This window comes from Epinephelus lanceolatus, chromosome 9 (assembly GCF_041903045.1).
Source record: "Epinephelus lanceolatus isolate andai-2023 chromosome 9, ASM4190304v1, whole genome shotgun sequence".
Classification (NCBI taxonomy): domain Eukaryota; kingdom Metazoa; phylum Chordata; class Actinopteri; order Perciformes; family Serranidae; genus Epinephelus; species Epinephelus lanceolatus.
In genome coordinates, this window is record NC_135742.1 from 28,389,312 (window position 1) to 28,413,554 (window position 24,243).

Genomic DNA, 24,243 nt, shown 5'->3' on the forward strand with positions numbered 1-24,243 from the left:
CCATACCTTAAAAGAAAATTACAAGAACCTCATTTACTAAAATCCCCAGAATTCAGCCAGATATATTTGCTAAATTTGGATAATTGGGGCAACATGAGAATTTACATTTTTGTGGATTTGAGCAATGTTTGGCTGCACAGCTTTGGACTGTATACACAGGTTTGGATGTTGTATAGGCCTGCTTGTGGATGCCATGTTAAAGTTTGCCAGTCAAACAGAGAGCACCGTGAGGAATTAGCAGGTCCATGCCTATTGGCTTGACTAGTACATGCAAATTTCAGAAGTTCCCTGCCTGCGCTCACTGAACAACAGTTAAAATGCATGGCCTTCCGTTTACTTATTAAACATGAAAATCAAAACAGTTATCGAAGACCAACAGGCTCCCTATAGACCGTTTCAAAATTCTTAATGAGTCCAAGGTTGTTTTTTTTTTACCGTTTGATTATGTATTGTGATGTAGCTATATTAGAGCAAACAGTGGCTTGACGTTATGCAGCTGCTGGATAGGGTCAGGATGTGTTTGGTCACCAAAAACAAGGAAAACAAATGCACACATGTGGATAAAAAATTCCAAGTCAAAGTCACGTAATGTGTGTTTTTCCATTTTGTAGAAGGATTTTTCAGTTAAAGATGAAACAACAAAGATATTATAGTTTATAGTGTGATTTGCCATACCAACCCCATTGACTTCAATAGAAGTGGCACCAATCTCTTGCTCCAATGCAGAATTCAAAAGCTGTCACTGACATCATGACCTTTGCCTTTTTATATTTTCTTGGTAGCTGACAGGAAGTACACAGAGACAAAGCTGTTGCCATAGCAAGAGCAATAAAATAAAGCAATGAAACAGTCCATTCCCAGCTGTAACATACAATATATGTTCCAAATCTTATTCTTAATGTCTGTAGAACATTGGGAAAATAAATGAAAATTAAAGTATTTTTCATCTTAACAATACTCAATACTCTTTCGGCTTTTTCTAGTTCTTTCCAAACATAATCAGTGCACTAAGAACGTGATAGTAATCCAGGCTTTTTTTCTGCAAAGACATGAGACGACAGAACTTTTTAATCATTTGTTTACCTGTCAAAACAGGTTTACTTTCTTTAAGGGAGTTAAAGCAGGGAGTTAGCAGAATGATCCACAGCCAAAGAGGTCTCATTGTCTGCCTGAACCTTCAGTTTGACATTTGCAGTTTTTGTTATTTTGAAAACTGCGCAGTTGTTTTCCAGCTCTAAAATGGTGTAAATATCGTGCTGTGATTCAAAAGTAGACTGCTCTAAAGAATAGAATAAAAACAAAACACCTGGCTGAGATCTCTAATAAAGTCCAGCTGGTTATAGTAAAATCAAGCTGTTTGTTTCTTTCTTTTTTTATAAACCAAGGTCAAGAAAGTTTGTTTTGTTCCTGCTGAAAAGACTTCAAGCTGCTGAAGATTTAGTTTCCCGAGTAATGTCATGGCATAAAGCTTCTGCAACTAAACCTGGCCCTTCAGAGTCTCCAAAACACAAATCACTCAAGGAAGGAAAAAAGGGAATAGATAAAAAGGTCTCTGCACAGCTCTATAGTCTCCACCAACCACTCACTTCTGACACAACTTTTCTTCTCTTTTCAATTCCATGCCTTCAATATGACCCGAACACTGTTGCCTCTAGTTTGAGGGTGGTTAGCTGGTGCAATCGGCCAGTCACCACCAGGGAAGTGTTGTCGGAGATTTACACACCAATCCCAGATATCAGGAGGGCTCAGTCTCAGCATTTCCCACATCATTATGATATGGTTTGTCACAAATGTGACCCAGACAATAGCCTGATCCAACCAGGTCAAAGGTTAGGGTCCGGTTCACCAGAGTTTACTTGTCTATTTCCTGCAACCCTAGCCCAACGTGTGCCGGTTAGGCTAAGAAAATACTGAAGCACATATGTGAAAACACAGGCACAAACACATAGACATTTTCATGTGATCTTCCATCGAGGCAGCGGACTTCCACCTCACCAAGCTGAAAAAACAGTGGTTGGAGGGGGTGAGGTTAATTTGAGTGGGCCTGAGTTTCCTCTTAAAGCGTTAAGTCACACAAACATCAATCAGACAGCGTGTGTGTGTGTGTGGTGAAGAGGTGCAGACAGCTAGAGGTGTTTCACGGTCAGCAGTGCGTGGATCAGGGAGGTGAGGGTTACCGTCAAGTCAAACCTGCAGCAGGACGGAGCACATTCGCAATAAGAGCATAACAATGTGTGTGTGTGTGTGTGTGTGTGTGTGTCTGTGAGTGTGTGTATGTGCGCACACTCTGTATCAGCTTTTATTCTCAGGCGCTCTTTTGTGTCTCTGTGGTATCTTGGTACATTAATAACACTGAGCCACAGAAGTATGAGCCTTAGGTAAAGAAGAAAGGCAGAGTGACCTCCCATGTCATTGCACAGGAATTATTTCTCATTTCTATAACAATATTGCATCACTTTTCCAGCCAACTCCCCGCTATTTTCATTCAAGATACAAAAATCAAGAAATCCTTTCAACAAAATCCTCACTTTTAATTATGGAAAACCTAGCAGAAAAGCAAGAAAGGTGGGCACATCCAAAAAAAAAAAAAAAAACATGCAAAGAAAGAAAGAAAGAAAATAAAAGTGAGTCTCCTTCTGCAGTCCTTTAGGGTTAATTACAGCCTTGTGTTGGGATGCTTGTAACAGAGCAGGGTGGGTAATTAAAGTACAGGTAAGACATTAACTTACTTTTGTTAGCCATTAATCAGTGTTTACCTTCAGAGAGCTCTCCCTTTGTAATTAATAATCAGCTTGGACAATGAGTAATCACCCAAGAGGAAGTTGTGTGTACATGTGTGTGCGCTTACGTATGTGTGTGTGTGTGTTATTTGCAAAGGGGGTTTTCCCACCTTTGAAACAGCATCTTCACTGATCAAACAACCGATCATCCATCTCAGCAGAAAAAAAGTCAATAAACTAAGCAGCAAAAACAGAGGAGCCATTATAAGAAAAATGACTGTACGACAGGGATTTTCTTTTCTTTTCATCCATCTTTTTGTCATCACCCTCATTCTCTCCCTTCTTATGTTTATCCCTCTCTTTGTATCTAAATGGCAGTGTAGATTTGGAATGATCACATCTTGGGAAGGCCTCAGCAACCCCACTTAACCAGCACCCCATTGCTAGACTTATTTCTCTGTCAGCCTTGTAGTTACTCCACCATACACACACACACACACACACACACACACACAAAGGGAGGTTTTCCAGCAGGAGATTGGTTCCACTTTATCTGCATATTTAGCCTGTGTTTGGCGTGCTCCTAACTGATAAAATTTTGCTAGTGTGCCAGGCCACTGCCAAACGCCAGAGCAATGACCTTCTCGGGGGAACAAATTCCTTTTGCAAGATGGAAAAGAATGGAGTGAAAAGAAGAAAGATTAAGACAAAAAAATATATATAAAAAAATGAAAGGGAGGGAAGCTAGCCAGTCAAATGCGAAGGGAATGGGTCCAGGTTTTTATCGCATTTAAAACAAGAAATGGAGACATTAGCGGACACTCCTGCTATGCGTTACTCTCACTCCCTCTCTCTCTCTCCCAGTCAGATTGCCATGCTGGTAAACCAACGTTGCTTCACAGATGATTAAGAATAACAGACAAGCTCGGCCTCCACTTCTCCCTACCTCCTTCTGCCAAGAGTCTACCAGCATGGAAAACACAATCATCATATCATCACTGCTCCACACAGGGAGGCAGAACGCAAGTGGAGGAGGGGAGAGGCAGATGTATAGACAAAGTCAGAAGTGGATGAAGAGAGAGAGAAGAACAGATGCAGAGACAGAAAAAGAGCAATGGCAAGATTTGTCCTTCAACCCGTTCTCCCATCATACTCCCTGACCAGTCCCAGTGCCCATATTTAAGCACACATCCAATACTTTGTTAGCCTTCAGACATCTTAGTGTGTGCGTGCGTCAGATCACATGCCATTCTCAACAGCAGCCGAGTCGCCCCGGGCCTGGCTCAGTCTGGCTCCACACAAGAGCGGTGCTTCACACTGTGATGTGTGTGTCTGCATATGTGTATGCGCGTGCACAACACGGATTCACCGGTCTGTTCTCTGTTGCTGATACACTTTATGGTCAACCCTGATTACCCCCACCTACACACACACACACGCAGGCACACACAAACACGCACAAACTCGTGCCATGGCAACCCAGTCAACAGCGGTCATGGTATCAGAAGAGGTGACTGTTGGGAGCTGTATGTGTGTTGATTGAAGTGCACGGCCACGATGCCCTGACAGCCTTCCCTCAACCTTCTCTCAACCTCGTCACCTCTGTTGCTCCACTGCGACTCTCGCCACAATGGCTGCTGCCTGTGAACCTGCCAGGCTGCCAAGGACACAAAGACGACTGAGACAACCTTTGACATCAGAAGCTGCCACCAAAAGACCAGAGACAAGCAGAGTTGGCAGCTCTGTTAACAGGCCAGAGACTCGGATCTATTCAGCTCGGTTAAAGTGGCAAAAGTCAATAGAGCACAAGTCAATAGTGCATACATACAGATGGACACTGTGTCAAACAGGTCTGTGGTCGGACAATGTCAGGCATGCCAGCACTTTTCAAAAAGTAGACCGCGATATCTTGGCTCAAAGGTTGCCGTCTTCTGACCATCAGCAGTCACAGAGAAGAGACATAGAACATCAAGGAAAAAAACTGACATTTGAACATGAAATACAGTGTGGGGTTTTGTATTGAAGACTAGATGACATTTCAAGGAGCTGATTCACTGGTAGATGTTAAGGCCACCCACCCACACAGCTCCATGTGGAACATGGTGTTTTAGTGGCAGAGATGAGATAGCAGTGTTGGAGATGTATTCACTAACATGTGGAGCATGTGTAAGATGACCTATACATTCACCATGATGTCACAGAGGAGCTTTGAAGAGAATAACATCACAAAGCGAGACATCCGGAGTGATGATGGAAATGAGTGATGAGACGAGCGCGTGTTCGTATGTGTGCACAAATGAAACAATCGATACACATGTCGTAAAACAGGTGCATTCAACACTTGTGACAGATATATTATTTCCTGTTAAGACTTTTCTTTTGTTTCTGTGTGAGTGTGTGTGTGTGAGAGTGCCTGTGCGTGCATGCCTGCATGTGTGTCACTCTTCAAACAACACTGCAATCATCATCTCTTATCAACGGTCATGTCGAGGATTACAGCTTTCATCCCTAATCCTACATTAAGGACACATTCTCATGATGGCCGTGACATCATCAAGGCCAGTCAACCACAGAGGGGGCACAGGGACAGGAAGCCAAACACCACAGGAGAGGATTAATGAATATAGGAGACAGAGTACATGATGAGAAAGAAAGAGGGCGCGACAAAGAAGACGAAAATACGAAAGGAAATCAAACGGCACATTTCTGTAGCATGTGTGAGGCAGCATCTGTTTCAGCCAGTGCTTGTGTCGGAAGATAATCTGCCGCTGCCTCAGTTTCTCAGTTTCTCTGACAATGATCCTTCTCAATCAACCCTACTAAGACCTCCGATCTACCCAACACCCAACAAGCATGTGTGCACAAACACACACACATGAACAAATACGGTAAACATACACACCACCATGCACTGACTGAACCCTGATAATCTGCACATGTGCACTGCTATAAGCCACTGATGAACACGTACAGTATACAGAGGTAAAGCAAACATCGAGGAATGTATTTGTGTTTTACACATCTGTCATTTATGCAGCTTTCTGCTGTAAAGTAATCACACCTACCTGCACTGGCACATCCTTTATGACCGTCTCAAGTCGGTATATTGTATCCACCTTACCTACTGTTCAGTAAAACCACGTATTCACACATATTTTTCTTCTTCCAGAGGAGAGATTACTCACATTTAAAATACTCTGCTATTTAACATGGTTTTCCAACATAAGAAGTAAAAAAGTAAAAAAAAAAAAAAAAACTTCTGAAAGCAGATCCACTCTTTCTTCCTCATTAAGAAATTCTGATTATCGCATCATGCCCCGCCCACCATTGCTGCTTATGCTAGATTGACCAGCGAAAGATTCAGCCATACAAGTTACATACAAGCCTCAGATGAGGACACCAAAATTGGCGACTAACAGACATATCAGAAAAGTAAGTGTAGTTAACATCTTCTGTTTGTTTATGTCATTTGTCAGCTTGTAACTAGCAGAGCTGACACAGCGTTCGTGGTTGTGAAACAAACAATATCTGTTATGATGTCACAGTTTGTTGACGTTGTCACATTATGTAATTATATATCATATAAAAAATAGACGTTCCTGCGATCAACCAGCACCTGATCCCCTATATCGGCTGTGCAGAGGGAGTTTTGTTTACTATGTAATTATATATATCATAAAAATATCTACATATGTGTGTGCATGATTAGATTTTCCATCTTTTTGAAAAGCTAGCTACACCTAGCTTTTCCTCTACTAGCATTATGCTAATGATATGCTAATAATAGAAACAGGACCTATACATGCACAAAGTGGAGAAATGTCAGAGTGAGGGGGCTGCCTTGGTCAGGCGCCCCGAGCATTTGGGGGGTTTGGTGCCTTGCTCAAGGGTACCTCGGCAGTGTCCAGGAGGTGAACTGGCGACCCTCTGGTTCCCAACCCAATTCCCTTATGGACTGAGCTACTGCCGCCCCCAGTTTGTGACATATGAAACCCTTGCTGCCTGAATCTGCACTATTACGTATACTTAAGTACACTGGTGTAGATCAGCCATAGCACTGACTTAGCTAACACTGACACAGCGCCTACTGCTTACATGTGGAATTCTGCTACATTTTGACCTACAATTACTGTGCCAATACTCTACCAAATTTATTCAAGTCAAATTCCTCGCACAATCAGTGTATTTGGAAACTGAAAGTGAGCCAGATAATGCTTTAAGTAGATACTGAGTAATAATGTTTTAACTGTTGGAGTGTGTTCATACAGTTTGTTTAATACCTGCAGAGACTCGGGGGCAGTCTGGCAGCATGGGGTCCAGCGGTGTGTCCAGGGGCTCTGGACTCGATACCCAGTTACAACAGTGCTGTATAGGGAGAAGAGGAAAGGAAAGACATTTGACAATTGAAAACTCTGTGGACAGATTTCACATCATATGCTATATGTGGCTCCTCCAAACACAATAGACTACTTACGGCATGTGGAGGGTTTGGGAAATGAGTAAGTGGCAACCAGCATCCTCCGCTATTCCTCCCACACACAAGAGGAAATATATGCTCAAAGACGGAAATATAATAAGGGAAGGGATTTGATGTAAAAATGTATGTCTTTTATCTTGATGCTTCAAACATATGGGTTTTTTTGCACTTTATGGATATATAGTAAGTTTAATTGAAATTGAAAAAGATATTAGAAAGAAAAAGGAACGTGGTGAAAGAAGAGGAGAAAAATCATGAGGCAATGAGGAGACAAAGAAAAGGGGGACAGGTGCGGAGAAAAGGGGGAGAGACAATCATCGAGAAAGAGGTGTGTGTGTGTGTGTGTGTCTGAGTAAGGTGGGGGGAGAGAAAGAGAGAGAGACAGGAACAAGCAATTAAAAGCTCTGTGACATGTTGCTCAGACAGCTTGGCGTTTGTTTGTGGTGGATAGCTGAGGCCTTCTACCATGGTGGATCAGTGGGTGCCCTGGGGGAGGGTGTCTGCCCAGCTTGCTGACCCATAACCCCCTGCAAACACCCCTAGTCCTCTCAAACCCCCTGTGGTTGACAACTCTACTGTCAGAAAGAGGAGAAGACCTCTTTATCCGGGTTTGTTGTCTTCATCTTCCTGTCTCAGTAGCGCCGCCGAGGGGTGGCCGGGAGGGCCACGGCCACCCTGACATAATCGCTAAACATATATTTATACACATACATAACACATTAAAAGAGGACTGTTGTGCAAAAATGGTAACTGTGCCAGTATTAGTCTGTGCACATCATATTATTAGCAATATATCCTGTAAAATGAGAAACCAAAGTATATCAGTATATGATATCTTGTCTCTCATTGGATATAGTTTTCAACTAGCCTATATCCTGCATGGGTCCACTTTGCAAACCCACACCAGCCTGCACCTGTAAAGCTCAGTACCAGAGCCAACCTGTTACATGTAATTATCTCCAAGTCAAATCCGGACCCAACCCAACCTTTTAATATAAGTCCTGTGACCCAACCCGTGATTAAACGTACTGATTTGTGGTTACACCATTTTGCGTAATGTACAGTCCCATTCAGTTGTGCAAAGCACTCACTCAGTCAGCTCCCAATTGTTGTTGATGTGTGCAAAGTGACACAAGGTTAACCAATTTTGCGGAAATCATCTGTCCACATATCCAAAATAACGGCCTCATTGCTATCAGTCAGCTGCATCCTCAACTCCGGAATGATGTTTTGTCGAATGCTCTCTGCATATTTTGTCATGCTGCAGTGTGACACAGTTGTCAGATCAGGCAGAAGCTGCTTAATATCCACACGGCCAGCTTGAGCACAGGTGATAATTTTGTTCTCACCCACTGCCCATCTGCATTGAGCTCATTTTTACCTGTGCCTGTACCCATGACTTTATAGAAATATATTTTTCCGCTGGTTACTCAGCAGGTACCCAACTCAATGTCCTATGTACGACAACAACATAACAGAGATTCAGTTATGGCTTTTGTTTTTGGTGTGCCACCCCAAGATTTTCAGTGGCCCCATCTGGCCACCCCTATGAAAAAATTCTGGGGGTGCCACTTTCTTGTCTGTGTCTTCCTACCTGCTAGATTGTTTCAGACACATCAGGGTTAAATCCAATGCACAATTAATAAACTGCATCAGTGCCACACTTCAAAACAACTGACAATTGCAGTGCTTTAACTTTTCATTCTCTGGGCCAACAGATGACAACATATCAAAGTGTATTTTCCCTTCTGACCGTGCAATGTGGATTGGTATGCTGAGGCTTGTAAGGTTAGTACAAAAACAAGGGAGAAGGGAGAGAGGGAGAGAGGGAGGCTGAGAGGAATGCTTGGAGAAGACGTTCTCCAGATAAGATAAAAGTTCAATAGAAGAAAGAGAAAATGTAAAGAGATTAGAATGTGCAGCTGGCGTCCTTCTGAATCACTGCTTATCTGCCCTTGTTTACTTTCACCCTGGCCCCCTGACAGCCATTACAGTGTTGCACATGCTTGTGTGTGTGTGCCTGTGTGGGTCAGTGACTGCATTACGGGGGGTCTCCCAAGAAGTTGTGTAGCGTTGTGAACTCCTCAGACTCAAATGCACATGCAAACACGTGTTTTTGCATTTTTGCCCTCAGCAACCCTGACTCCCAAGGCCCCGTAAGAGGAGGGAATAGATAGACAAATCTATGAAATGCCTCCCACTTCAACCCCTCCAAGAAAACACATACACACACTACATACATGCAAAAAAAAATCCAGGGTCACATCACACTTCTACTCAGCTGTCATCCCTCAAGTTAACCCCTCCACACAAACAGCCTACTCCCAGGCATGTTTATGTTTTTCTGTGTGAAAACTAAAGGTGCACAGGGACACTGATGCCAAATTGAGCTTGTCTTGGCAGTTACTTTTTTGTCTACATACATTTCTGCAGCTATGTCAAAGTAAATCTCTTCTGTTACTGTCTGCTTGACATGTATATTTTTGTCCCCCAGTGATTTATCTACTGTAAGCTTGGAGAAAAATACAGAGGCTCATTGTGAGGGATGATCATGATGAAACATCTGACCCATATACGCAAATCCTTAGCAGATATCAATTAGTAAACAAAATTCAGTTGGGAAAAGTGCACAACAAGGCCAGTTATTTAACTTAGGTTTGGCTCATGTGTGATTTATTCCAATCTAATCAAAATAAATAAAAATCAACTGAGGCACAAACTGAATCCACCTTTTTATAAGCAGAAATGCCCTTTCACTCTTCTGCTTATATTTGAGTTCTTCAGCCTTGTCGATCAAAAGTGCTAGTCGTATAAGGAGTACAGAGGAGCCAAAGAGGTTGAAGAAAGATCGGCAGAGAGATGAAGGGGGATGGAGGGGAGGAGTACTGGGGGGGTTTAGTGTCGGGAGAAGACGACAAGTCATCTTGGTAAACAGTGGCATATTGTGTATTTTTAGATCTTTTGCTGTGCCCTAGATGTGTTCTCCTCTGAGCCTGGGCTTGAGGGCAGAGCAGTGTAGAGCAGCACAGAAGCAGTGGGGCTCCTTGACTGCTACATCAAGTGTCTCATTGTATCTCCTTTAATTCATTCAGTCTGTCTGGAGGAAGATGTCAGCTGGGCTGTGGAGCAGTGGGCTGAAGGCGGCTGGAGAGAGGCGAAGGAGGGGAGTCTTTCAAAGGGCCCTCCTCCCTCCCCCTTCACCTCCACCATCACTACCAATAGATGCGGGGAGGCCGGGGTTTGAATAGATTTGTCAAGGCAACAACACACATGTGCACGCAAACTCACACACGCACACATAGCACACACAGCCCCAGTGCTGTGGGAGACCGCAGGCATAACAGCAGTCACATAAAGGCAAGGCCTGCTGGCTGGGATTAGAGGAGGGCGACGTGACAAAAGGATGGCACATCGCATCGGCTGCCTCTGACGCATAGCATCATCACTTCAAGCAGCTCGTCCGCCGATCAATGGTGCCATTGAACTAAAGGCAGTCAGAGAAACAAACATGTAAACAGATTTGACTCTCCCCCCACCTCTGCTGCTCTGTGTATGTGTGTCTGTATGTGTGTGTGTGTCTGTCTGTGTTTGGATTTGTGCTAGATATGAACTCATTCATGTACTACTGCACACACACCGTAAGACATATTGTTGCAGAATGCTTTTTGTTTCACTTAAATCCAAGCAGCAACCTTGGGGGCTGAAAAATGAAGTCAGTGTGAGGTGCCAAAAACTGCAGTTACATGAATGGCCACTTGAGGCTGGCTCTAAAAGTGAGTCAATCTCCACTGACCCTCATGTTATGTCTCTATAGCTAATTTTGTTATTCACGACTAACTGTACAGTGGGTGAATTTTTATATAACTCATCTGTAAAATTCTATAAATGCTAATGTTAGGCAAAATTAAGGACAAGGCTGCTTTCAGCAACAGGCTGTCTGCGAGGAGTTACTACAGTCTATGTGTCAGCTCCACCCCCTCATCAAATATAGTCACTTCTGGCTCCAAAAATCCAAGATGGTGACTGCCAAAATGCAAACTCAAGGCTTCAAAATGGGAGTCTACAATCCAGTGAATGATGTCATGGTGGCTATGTCCATTATTTTTATACAGTCTATGATTAAATCCCATCACCAACATTATGCAGAATCTAAATTCTAAAAGATCCTTAAAAAGCGGTGAGTTACAGGCCAAGAGCTAAGTGCTAAAGCTAACCATTAAGCTAAAAGTATGCTCTAGAGGGGTGTAAAAGATGTCTTCTTTTTATGTGTATATGTATGTGTGTGTGTGAGAGAGAGTGTGTGTGCGATCCACCACCTGCTGCCTTCTGCAAGTCGCAGTGGAAGCCAGCCTGCTTCTTTCACATAAACAACAGAGACACACACACACACACACACACACACACAGAGGCTCAGAGAGTAATGGACACAAAACACTGCACTCAGCTGATGGCAGGGTGATTTAATGGAGCCTTCACAAGGACCAAATAGGTCTCTCATAGGTGTTCATATCCACTACACAGTCAAGTGTCACAGGAATACACACATGGAGCCTTTAAAAAGGGATGTGTAGTTCCTACCTTCCAAAGCTGCATCAGAATAACGTGACACACTACAAACTCATGTTTGGCCAGAGTTCACTAACAGATTTGTGTCGTCACAATGAGTACAAAACAGCTTTATAAAGACTACAAAATAAGTTGCATAATTATCTTACTGTTTTTGGAAATTAAAGATCTGAATGCAAATATTAAGCAAAAAAATATGTGGTAAAACAGTATCTCCACCTCTCCATAGCACTGAGTCCCATGATAGAAACTCTGTGCTAAGTGTACAAAAGTCTCCTAAACCATAACACACATGACAGCCTGCAACCTAACTTCTCAGAAAGTAGTCCTGAGTATCAATTTTTGCTCACTCTCTCTGTGTCTGTCTCTCTCCCACCTCCTCCAGTAGCTGTATAATCTCTATGGATTAGGATGGTTTATTCATGACCATAGTGTACTCTGTATGTGAGTGTGTGTGCATGTGTGTATGTCTGTGTGTGCGTGTATGTGTGTGTGTGCTCTGGGCAGGCCACTAGAGTGTGACAGCAGGCCAGCACAGTGACAGGAGACACCTTGGAGACTGTGACAGGCTGCCAGCTGTACACCATCATTCGCATTTCTCTCCCTCACTCACTTCTCCTCACTATGCTACTCATCTATCTCCACATACATCTCTTCATCTTCTCTCCTCCATCTATATTCACTCCATTCATATCCTACCTGTCTTTTTGTTTTCCTTTTCCACAGCTCTAACCTGTGCTTTCTCGGCGGCAGTCAACGGGATCTAAATAATTGAACGTTTCCCATACTTTATTTCTTTTTCTGTCTCAGTCAATGGATGGGGTCTTTCTACCTCTGTCTCTGCTTATTTCCTGCCTTTTTTTATCTTTTCTCTTACCTTCACTCTGTATTTTGTCTTCTGGCAGTGACGTCAGTTGCCCCTCGTCTGACCCATTTGGTCTGTATAACCTGGCCCAGCAGGCGCTGATCTCTAAATCCTATCTCTTCTCTTTTACTCGCCTCTTCTCATCGCTCCATCCCACCATCCAGTGACCTCTTGAACCCCAGAGGGAGGGAATTATCTTTGTCCGAGGAGAACAGAGCAGTGCACTGCTGGGGTGCCTCGACCTCACATGCACCCACTCGTACGGGCACCCACATTTATACACCACCCAGGGCATTATGCAGGTTCAGTGCTAGCTCCCCTCTGTGATGTGCAGCACCTTCTGGACTGCCCTTCCTGTGTGTGTGTGTTGCGTATGCCTGAATTTTAGTGTGCAATGCAACTGTTGTTCATGTTGAAGTTTGAGCTGTGTATGGTCGATATGATGGTAGATATACAGGAACCCCAGCCAGGTCAAAAAGATATTTTTTTAAATGCCAAAATAACTCCAATATGCATTTATTTGGAAATCAGTGATTTGCATTTGTGTGAGAGTCAGTGTTAGTTTTTAATGTGATATGCTGTCATCACAGACTCTGTGCCTCACTGAGGGTGGTGCTTCGCCTGTCCACACCTACACCGAGTAGAGCATGGAAGAGGAGAGGCAGGTGAAGTGAATGTTACTCGAGTCGATGACAACTCGTTAATTTTACACACAATAAAAGCAAGTCCCAAAAAAACCAAAGATGGAAAGACATCGACCACTCCAAACATCTGAAAATCAAGCTAAAATTTCTGTGTTTAAAGCATGGCCTAACCCGAATTTGGCGACAGTGGCGAGGATGCTAGCACCTGTCTGCTGATACAGCTGCACTGCTGGGAGAAGCACAGCAAGACAGGGTTTGATCCATTTGCATTTGCACTACAAGACCGATATTGGTTAGTTTAGCAGCAAAAGTAAGTAAAGATGTATAAATGTAAACATGTATCTATACCTGTATAGAAATGTTAAAAAGAGGCACTGTATGCATCTATTGTCGGGGACTGTGTGTGCTTGAGTGTCTATGTTTTGCACTGAACCAAAAACTGCATGGACGTGCACTGTGTGATCATTCAAAGCCAAACATCAGGAAACTGAGCCAGTGATAGAAAGCCCTGGATCATTAGCATATTGGGTGGAACACAAAGGGACTCTGACCTTTTGGTGGAACCGCTGCACATACCCCGCGTTGGTTTCTAATGTAAATGAATAGGGACAGATTAGGTTTTGGATTCACCTCAATCCTCATGCTGACCCGGGGCTTGTTAACTAGCACTGCCATCCGTGCCCAGAAGCCAGCGATGTGATGAAATACTGAATTGAAGTTTTGAAAATACAAAACAATATTATTGTTAGTTCCTCCCTTCAATCTCTATCAGATGTTAACATATCCAAAAATCATGTATATCTCATCTACGGCGTTTATCATTAATAGCTGTCTTCATCTGACACTAAATTAGCAGAGACAGAAAATGTCAAAACACTTTTGTGTTAAAATACTGAGTACCAATTTTTCTATCAGTGACGTGGTGAGGATAAAAGGCATCAACATGGTTTGTTTTCCTGATAATTAAGTTAAAGTTAATTTGGGTTTCAAAAGATAAAACATATTTTTTTGTTGATGTTAAATAAAACTGATGTAATGATTAACATAATGATTTTAATGGTCCCTGAGAGAAATACACAGTATAAACATTGTTGGAATTAGCAACAAGTAATGAGCACTCTTTTAGAATAGTGAGACCTAAACTGCTTTGGTAAGTTAGAGAATTAAGAATTTAAGGAAAAGAGGGAGAGAAAAAAAACAAGGTTGAAAGCAGAATAAATCTAGAGTTTGTTAAATCTATAAATCTACACATTTCCTTTTAAATTAGCTTTTGTTGTATCATTGAGAAGGGCATAGCATAGCATAGGTGTGTTACTGTTTCCCTCTAGAAAAATGCCCTTTAATTAGGTGGGCTCCTCTCTTAATTCAGCCAAAAAAGGACCGTGGGTTAATGAGTACGAGAGAGAGTGAATCCTTGCCTGTCCCCTTACTCCGACTGGACAAAGAAGGTTATTTCAGATTTATTGTTCTGGGTAATCATCACAAATAGAAAATCACTTAACATTCCAATTATGCTGTGTCCCGAACATCCCTTAGATGAATCAAAAATAGGAAATGCCAGACAAGGAGAAGGGGGCCAGTGCAACCTTGAATCCCCACCACTCAAACTAGCATACATACACATTCACAGACAAGTAACACACACTCGAGCGCACAAACTAAACACACACACGAAATTGGAGATGACAGAAATAGCAAAAACAAAAGGCAAGGGATATAAAAGAGGATGTAAGACAAATAAAGGTATGGTGTGTGTGTGTGTGTGTGTGTGTGTGTGTGTGTGTGTGTGTGTGTGTGTGCATGACATTTGCATCCCTGGCTCTCAAGCAGCTCTGGTCTTGGATGGTCCTCATCTGTATGTGCATACTGAGTGAGCCCAGGTGCTGCGTATGGCGCAGAGGTCACACCAGAAAGGGCAAGTGCTAAAATGAAGCTAACACAAATGCACATGTGCACGTGCATTCTATCTCACACGCTTACCCACGAGCACATATAAACACATGCATGCATGCATGCACATATGCATGCCCAGCCGCATACACACGCACAAGCGAGGGTTGACTGTCTTAGTTATTCATTGACATGCACCCAGGAAGAAAAAGCGGGGGCAAGTTTAAAAAAAAAAAAAAAAAAAGACAGGGAGGGAAAACATGCAAACAATGGTTCTCTATGACTTCTAAGGCTCGGTGTTGGTCAGGGGTACCTGTGAAGGTCAGCGGGGTTGTGCAGGGAGAAATCAGAGAGGAGCGAAATCTGAAAGACCTCAGCTCACGGCTGGGTGAATATACATGATAAGATGGGAGCTCAGGAATGGACCCCTGTGCAGTTTACAGCGTCTTTGTTTGCCTTCCGTTTGTGTGTTGTTTGCGCATGTGTGGTTGTTTCACCTGCTGCATCCAGTCCTGCGTGCCTTTGCTGGTCTCCTGTAGCCAGATGTTGTGAGCAGAGTCAGTCAGAGCCACGGCGCACACTCTGTTCTTCACCTGCATTTCCCTCTGATTCATCTGCCACAAAAAAGCAAACAAATTTGTGTTAGTCAGCCTTGCAGCATGTTAATGACACAATCACAATTAATGACAACAATTTGTTTCAGACAACAATTTGTTTCAGACAAAAAAGAGACCTTAAGCTTTAAGACATACAATAGCCTCTTTAGAGGAAAAAAATCTTCTATTTGATTGCATATATGTGAGTAAAATTATTTAATATGGCATACCCACTGTGTCAGTAGATACTTGCCTAATAAAAAATGTATTCCCTGTCCATCACACTGTCAGCCTACTCCCTGGACCACGATAGCACTGGCCCAGTGGACAGCGAATACAGATTCTACCTGGTGTATAGCATAATGTTATAAAGTGAAATATGAAAGAGCTGCTCCACCATAGCGTGTCCTTGTCACGTTCTGTGCAAATGTCCTTCCCTGTGCACGTTCAAATACCTCTGTCCCCATTCGTAATACCCTTTCCCTTCACATGTCACAGAGAATGTGGCTTCGGCAGGCCCGTCTTCCTATTCCCCTCTGAATGTCAACGCCAAGGAAAATGTCACGCAAAGGACTTGTTACTGCACTACAATAGACTTCCCACACCGCTGGTCCCACCCCAAGGAGTACTGTAAGCCAGGCCCTGGGAACGAGCCATTTCACTCTGCTTTGCTTTAAGATAAAACGGGAAGAAAAGAGAACAGGACTTGCAACAATAGGTTAACAATCACTTATTGTATAGGTTTCGTGAAGCTGGGAGACTGGGTAAAGGCACAGAGGTGCACAATTGCACTAAGTTTGGTGATACACTAATCAACTACACAAGGCACTAAGGCCACACAGACCAAATTTTAACTACATTAAAGCTTCATCTTAAGTTTCATCTAGGGGAAGAAAAAACTTGGCATTGTCGTGGACTACTGGACTTCTGTGGGGCTTAAAATGATGATGGTGTTTATGGCTTGGAGCTTGAGAATAAGACCAGCACTTCAGTGGGAGATCGAGGTAATGTTAAAGCCAAGGCAGGGACTGGAATATCAGAGCTTAGGTGGTGCTTGCATGTAAGGACAGGATAAATATTGGGCTATAAAAGTCCAACTGTAATAAAACAAAATAGAGCTGTGACTGGAGTCCAAAGCTATGGTTTGGGAGGGTTTAAGCTGCTGCTAATATAGATCTGAGCCTGACACTCAGACAGGGGGCTGAGGCTGGAGAAATTACTCATCTTATATCTTATACACGTTCACAGACAAGTAACGCCGGTCATCTACAGCCAGCAAGATTGGCTGTAGGTTGGCTGTGCATCAAAATGACGGTGGGCATTTGAATACATCTTCCCTTGCCCAGCCAAATTAAAGTGGGAGTGTATAGAGATAAATTGAATCTATTAAGGTGCTAAGGACTCATACATCATACAGCTGATAAGGCTTCCACTGGAGCGTCTTCACCGGGATGGAGGATAGAGCAGACTGAGAGGGGAGGTAAGACCATAAGCATAAAAAAAAGTGCACAACTGTAGAGATAGACAACAAAAGAAGACAGACGCTGCACATGTATGCACAGACACATTTGATCGCTCACACAAAATCCTACACACTCACACACACACACGGAAACACACTCCTCTCTGTACTCCCTCCTCATCCACGCTTGGTTGAAAAGCTTTCCTCTGGCAGAACTGGGCCCGTGGGAGTAGCAAAGTCAACCTTTTAAAACTGGAGGTGTCAGTCAAGGTCCTGTTTCCTGGCGCTAGCCAAACGGGCCAGTCCCTGAGTATAGGGGCTGCTAGCAGAGGCCAGGAAACAGGAGACAGTGGACTGACTGCCCATGGAAAACGCTAAGCACATGACTTCAGACCAGTCAAAAACATCACCCAAGTCTGGGCAGAAAGCTGAATTTTTTTTTCCACTTTCCGAGTGGATAAATAGGCCTCTACTTGCTCCTATTGGATGCCCCTTAAAACATCTGGGTCCAACTTTTTTTTGCATTTTTTAATGGAAAATGTACTTTACATGAGAATGGTTCACTGGATATCACTGCTACATTAAAAGTGGAACTGAACTTTAATAAAATTGGTAACTGATGCCAAAATAAACTATTTTTGTGTGTGGGTACGTACTTCATTGTGTGCATTTGTTAGCAGGAATGACTGTGCGCAGATATGAGAGCACTGCTCAACAGAGGGGCAGTTTGTCGCAGACGCAAGTGAATGACAGACAGCGGTTAGAAAAACATAAAGGGATATACAAAGAAAGGCACAGCTGGTAAGGTGGGAGTGAAGCTAGGTTGTGGATGATGCTGGATGGATACGTCTGGAACTTAAATACTGGACTTAAGTATTTAGACAGTGCATGATTAATCTTGCGTAGACAGACTGTCTCATCAAGCAGACGAGTGACAGGAGAAAATGTTTTTCAAGAAACGGGATAACGAGACCTTTGGAAATCCTAACGCAGCCATTCAAACTGATTACATTCAGCATCTCTGAATGCTTTTTCGGAGTTAAAACCAAGTTCTCCCTCGCTACATTTTACTGGTTTGAAATACAACAAAAAACTACTTTGTCCCTGCCCTCCTTTAACAAACTTCTCTGCTCAAGTTTTGCTGTGATTTTCTATTCAAAGACAGTGTTTTATTTTTTCTGAAATGAGGAAGGGCAGAAATAAATCAGCAACTTTCACCAAACAAAGTCTGTTTTCCTGATGACGTCTTAACCAGAGATTAAAGACCAAAGAACTCCATCTCCCACCACTGGCTATATCAATCACTCCTTCTGACAGCTCTCATTGCTGCAATGCCTACACACATATGGTAGGCTGTGGTAACAGTTGGGGTAATAGGTTGACAAATAATGACTCCAGGAGAGAGTGCTCTCTGCAGTGTGGCCTTTAACCACAATGATTTTGACACCACTGGGTCCCATGTTTCACAAGCCACAATGACAACTGTGGTTAGCTGCATGATGAAAGCTAGATCTAAGCGTGTCCATGTCTTCTGCTAGGTGGGTGATACTCATGGTTAACTTTAGAAACCAGTTACCATAAAGCCACATGCTCCCAAGTGGGTAGTCATGTTAAGCTGTCTCATCATGACTCATCATGTTATAATTTTTTACACCATGTTAGCTTGTGTGTTAGTGTTAGCCATCTTTATCCAGAATGTTAAATGTGCTAATCCACTATGTAACCGCAGACTGCAGCTTTAACAAGGAAACAGGCCAGCTGTTGTGATCAGTCTTGTATCGGACAGGGAAAATAGGAAGAGAAACATGTGGAAATACTTGTTGAGTTAAAACCAGCACACAGATGTTGAGACATTTGCCGCCTCTCTGCTGGCCTTTCCTTTAACGCTAAAGCAGCTGGATATGCTAAGTTAAGCTCGGGTGGGGGTTGGACATGGGAGGCTTGCGTGTAAAAATTTTTGAAGAAAAGGGGAGCAGAGAGGCAGAGGGTTATACAAGGAAGGTGAGTGGATATCAAGAGTAGTATACTAGGAGGAAAAAGGAGGGAATGAGAAGAGAAAGAAGACAGATGAGAGACAGACAGGCATATGTGCACAACAAAGAATATTTATGAATGCTTTATTGATCCCCATGAGGAAAATTCTCTTTTCCCTTGGCCCACTTCACAGCGAGATCAGACCACAGGGTCGGCTTCAGAACAGCATCCCTGAAGCGAGCAGGCTTTCACTGTCTCTAAAACATAAGTAGAAGCTTAAGCTTAAGTGGAAATGATGCGTCCCATCACAGGGGTCTGAACCGAAGTCCTCAGTCTCAAGGGTGGCGTCCTTACTCACTGGAGCACCTTGATGAAATGTTTATTACAAGTCTGATGCATTTCATCTATCTTCTGTACCACTAGAGGCTTATAAAAATTGAATTCAATGAAATTACCAAGGCCATTTTCATAATTTAGCGCCACAAAAAGAAAGGTGTAAAAGAAATTTCTTAACCCATTTCTAACACGCTGTTTTTAAACACACTCCCTCACTGTGATTTGGATTTAATTTGACCGCAGCTACACATCACGCTCACATTCCTCTGAGCCATGATAACAAAGCTGAGTCACAACTGATGATGCAGACTTTGAGTTCACCCCCCACCCAACCTACATTCAAACTCTGGATGAACTATGAAATCCTTCTCCCTCTTTCCCCCCCTTCCTCTCTGTTTCTTCCTCATAAACCATTTCTTTTCTGACTTCTCTGCAGAGGGCCTGGTTGCTATAGAGACCCGCAAACATCACAGATTTCTGACCCCCCGGTTGGCACAATTCTACTAAATCCAGCTTTTCACAAGCTCTATGAAATAGCCATCCCCTCCGCATTTGGAGCCACTCAAACACACGCACACGCGGAGACTTTCCTCTAACCTCTGTATCTTGTACCTGACCTCTCACATGGCCCTCAGCAAACTACAGTGTTTAGCGCTTTAAGCTGTTTCCTGCTACAAAGCCAGCTAATTGCTAGACTTTTTGTTGTGCATAATCTTATTTTCAACACTGACGAAGAATGTGATATGCGATGGGTGTGGGTGTGTGTGTGTATATGTAAGTGAGGGTGTGCACATGAAGGAGGGAAGGGGGAGCATATTAATCATGTTTATTTATCTGGACGAGGAGTTGAAATAAGCGACGAGACATCATTTAACAGCATGCTAAGCTAATCTCTGGTCGAGATAAATACTTCATTTCTCTCCTCTCCCCGTGACGCTCCCTTGCTCGCGACTGCTCCGCTGACGCTACATCTAAACACCGGCAATAATAAAGACAATTATTTAGGCCTTTGATAATTATGTGTCAAAGGCAGCGAAAGCCACTAGATAATTGGGAGAAAACTGAATGGTAATCCACAATGGAGATCCCCGTGGGGAGACAGGCAGACTTATCCCTAGAAAGAATGCAGAGCGAGAGAAAAGAGAGAAACAGCCAAAGACATAAAGATGAGAGCTCTTTAAGGGGCCTTGCTCACTGTCAGATAGTCAATGTGAAAAGCCACAATTATACATAGAGAGAGAGTGCGAATAGAGAGAAGCAAACAAGAGGAAGGAAAACAAGGGATAGAGAGAGAATGACAGAAAATGAGTGAGAATGAGGAAGAGGACAAAATGTTGAGCGCTAGTGGGAGTGAGCAAAGACTGAGCAGAGGCCAAGGGGAAGGAGGGGAGAGAGAGAGAGAGCGAGCGAAGCGCCCCGTGACGATGCCAGTCAGAGACGAGGCTTATAATGTGGCTGCGCCATGCACTGCCAACAGCCACAGATAATCTAGGACTACCCACTGAGCACTGAAGCACTGCTTAAATATTTGATTGATTAACTGTCCTGTTGCTGCCAGAGAGTAAGAGGAGAGCATCAGAGAAGCCAGGGCGAACACAGAAAAAACAAACAAACATGTATGCGGGTGCACACCGGAAGGTTGGAAAACACATGGCGCAGACACACTAACACATACACCCCCATAAATCCCTACACGCCAACATTGGAACAGGAGCACAAACACAAACACACACAGACATGTACACATTGCGAGCATGTGTAGAGTCGGCAAAGACAGTGGCAAGGGCTGGAAAAACAAACATAAAGGTTGACTGATGCTCTGGCAGTGATTTTCTTTCTATCATAAATCAATGAGGACAATAGACTCGTGGATCAACGGTGGTTAAGTTCATGATCCTCATCTGGATTTGGCTTTTAACGACTGCGGGATTCACCACAGAGATGATGTCAGTGTGCGTTGTCTCTTATTCCTACAGCATGTGTGTATGACTGCATGTTGCTTGCAGCTGATCTCGGGTCATACAGGATGGATCGGAGTGGGAGTGCAACGTGTTCAGCTACTCTACCTACACTGCCTGTGACACACACACACAAACACACTCATCCCTGTTCGTCCCTGGCTGTGAAAACACAGGCAGCTGGCCCCCCACGCTCCAACACCCTCCACAGGAAGAGACAACACCAGCGCTTCCTGTGGCTTTGAAGCAGCGGTCCCAGGTCCCCTGTCGGTCCCCAGTTTCCTTTGTCTTAACTGCAGGAAGGAAGCCCTCTCTAGCACGAGGCCACAGGGCCCTAGGGAGCGAGAGGGAGTGTGTTTGTGTGTGTGTGCATCTTTCAGTGTTGTGGGAGTGTGCAGGGGTTTTGCTCACTGAGGTCACATGCATTTACAGGGGTTTTTTCTTCCCCCCTCTGACTCTCCAGCACATGAACTCTGGTCATGGTGAGGGTGTAGAGAGGGAGGGCGAGAGAGGAGAAAACTGCAATAACTTCCTCCTCTCTTTCCTTTTTCCTGTCACGGCTGTTCTCCACATGCATGATGGAGGGAAGAAGAGGGAGAGACAGAGAGAGAAAGGGAGGATGGTGGATGGAGAGACAGGGTGAGACTTTAAAGGGTGAGGAGGGGGCATTGCTGGATTGTGTGAGTGACAGCACCGGACACAGGGTAGTGGGAGGTGGTGTATGGCTGTGTACGTGTTGGGGAGGACTCCGTGTGTGTGTGTGTGTGTGTGTGTGTGTGTGTGTGTGTGTGTGTGTAGCCATGCAAACAACACACACACACACACACACACACACACACACGTGTATATACAGCTACAGATACACACCAACAAGTGGGGGCGGTGAGGAAAAGGAAGGCCAATAAATATTTACTGACACAGCAGAAGTGGAGAAGGGGTGTCCACTGGTGGAAACAAAAGGCAGAGGATGAGGAGCGGCGTGCCAGGAAACCTGCCGGCTGTGGGCGCTGCGCCCCGCTTGTGCCCACATGGAAAACAAGAGGAAGACAGGAAGGGAGGATGAAGGAGAGACAGAGAGGGCAGGGAGGATGGGATGGAGGGAAGGAATCGGGGAGGGACGAATGGGGTTGTGGGTAAGGGAGTGCTCATAAACAACAGCAGTCTGGTGCAAAGCAACTGTTGTTTCTTCAAGACGAAGTTGAGTAAGAGTTTTACAGAGTGAGGGCGTTGGTTTGTGCAATCATACATTTATTTATTATTTCAAAATTTCAAAATTTACATTACTTCCTCAACTTACCCTGCTTTCCTGTATGCAGCTCATTAAATCTCTCTTCACATTTTTCACAATTTCCCATGTAAATCTTTTCCTTCCTGCTAGTGATATATATTTCCATAAAATAATAACGAGTCCCTGAAAAAACACTTGAATTCCTATCGGTTTTCACTTGACAGACAATTCTTTTATTGCAAAGACATTACAGTCAAATCACTCAGACTCACACACCCGAGCAGATGCTCAAATGTGTAGCAGCATTTTATATTTTATAGTTACCACAACAGAATTCAATTAATTTCTAATTAACATCATCTGCACAGTGGTAAGTGTTAACGATATTAACTCCCAACAGTTTGATCAATTTACATTTCTGTCACAATTAAAGGCTGTTGCTTGAGCTATATCAATAATATCCCTATAATGTTCACATTGAAATGATATTGACACAATTAAGAAAGTGGACAGGGGAAGTTTTGTAACATTAGTAGTTAGGGATGTTCATATATTGTTTGGCGACAGCAATTACAGAAATTCTCCAAATGGTAATTTCTAATTAGGCAGCATTCCTTAACGAAGTGAAATTACGGCATGGCGACTAATTAAAGTCTTGTGTTAATTGGAATACATCTTAGTTAAGAAAACCAGCACAAGGTACGGTGGGCAACGTCTTCATCATTCCCAAATCAACTGGCCATATTAGCGGCTTTGGTCTACAGAGTGAATTGAGAAAGTTACTTTTGCACACTGGATACAGGCTAGGCCTCATTGTCACCACTCGCCTTTTCCTCTCCCTCTCTCTCCCTCTGAAAGTGCTTCTTTCGTGTCTTTCTCCCTGTCTCCCAACCCTCCGGCAATGCTGTAAAATAGAAACCTAACCTCAATATTTTCCCTCACGGTGCTGGGACTTGCTGGCCCATTAAATTCCCCTTCCCATGTGTCAGCTTGCACATTTCCACCATGAAATTTTCGTATAATTAAACTTTCTTAATGATTTATAAGCTATAATAATAGCCGTAAGTATTTCAGAGCAGGTTAAAGGGACAGCCTTTAAGTGCACGCAGGGGGATGACCCTGTTTTAACATAGTTTCGGATGGGTGACTCTCGGCTGGAGACGAGGATGGATAGGGTAAGGGAGAATGGGAGTGATGGAGGGAGGGAGCGAGCGAGAGGGCCTAACAAGGGTGGGTGGAGGAGGAGGCTGAGACCTTTGTGTCGTAACTCAGGGTGATACTGACATCGAGGAGAACCGAGGGCTCCCTGAACCCTGGCAGGGAGGAGACAGCTTACCACTGACAGACAGGGAAAGACACACGCATGCAGAGCAGGCAAATACAGCAACAGGGAAAGACTTAGAGACTGACAGGAAGACTTAAACCCTGAGCTGGCGGAGGGAAAGGCAAGAAAGACACAGGTATAAAGAGACAGAAAGCGACTCTGAGCATCAGATGAAACTGTAGCTGGATAAAATAAATCATGAA

General features: G+C 43.6%; 1 protein-coding gene across 2 annotated transcripts in view; it reads right to left on the minus strand.

Moving 5' to 3' along the window:
- Positions 1 to 24,243, minus strand: part of arb2a (ARB2 cotranscriptional regulator A) — a 172,351-nt gene that overhangs the window by 44,887 nt on the left and 103,221 nt on the right. For both annotated transcript variants that reach the window (XM_033619777.2, XM_033619776.2), the window contains exons 9-10: positions 15,660 to 15,776; positions 7,001 to 7,085 (exon numbers count right to left, since the gene is read on the minus strand). In XM_033619777.2, the coding sequence (XP_033475668.2) occupies positions 7,001 to 7,085; positions 15,660 to 15,776 (202 nt within the window). The remainder of the gene's footprint in view (positions 1 to 7,000; positions 7,086 to 15,659; positions 15,777 to 24,243) is intronic.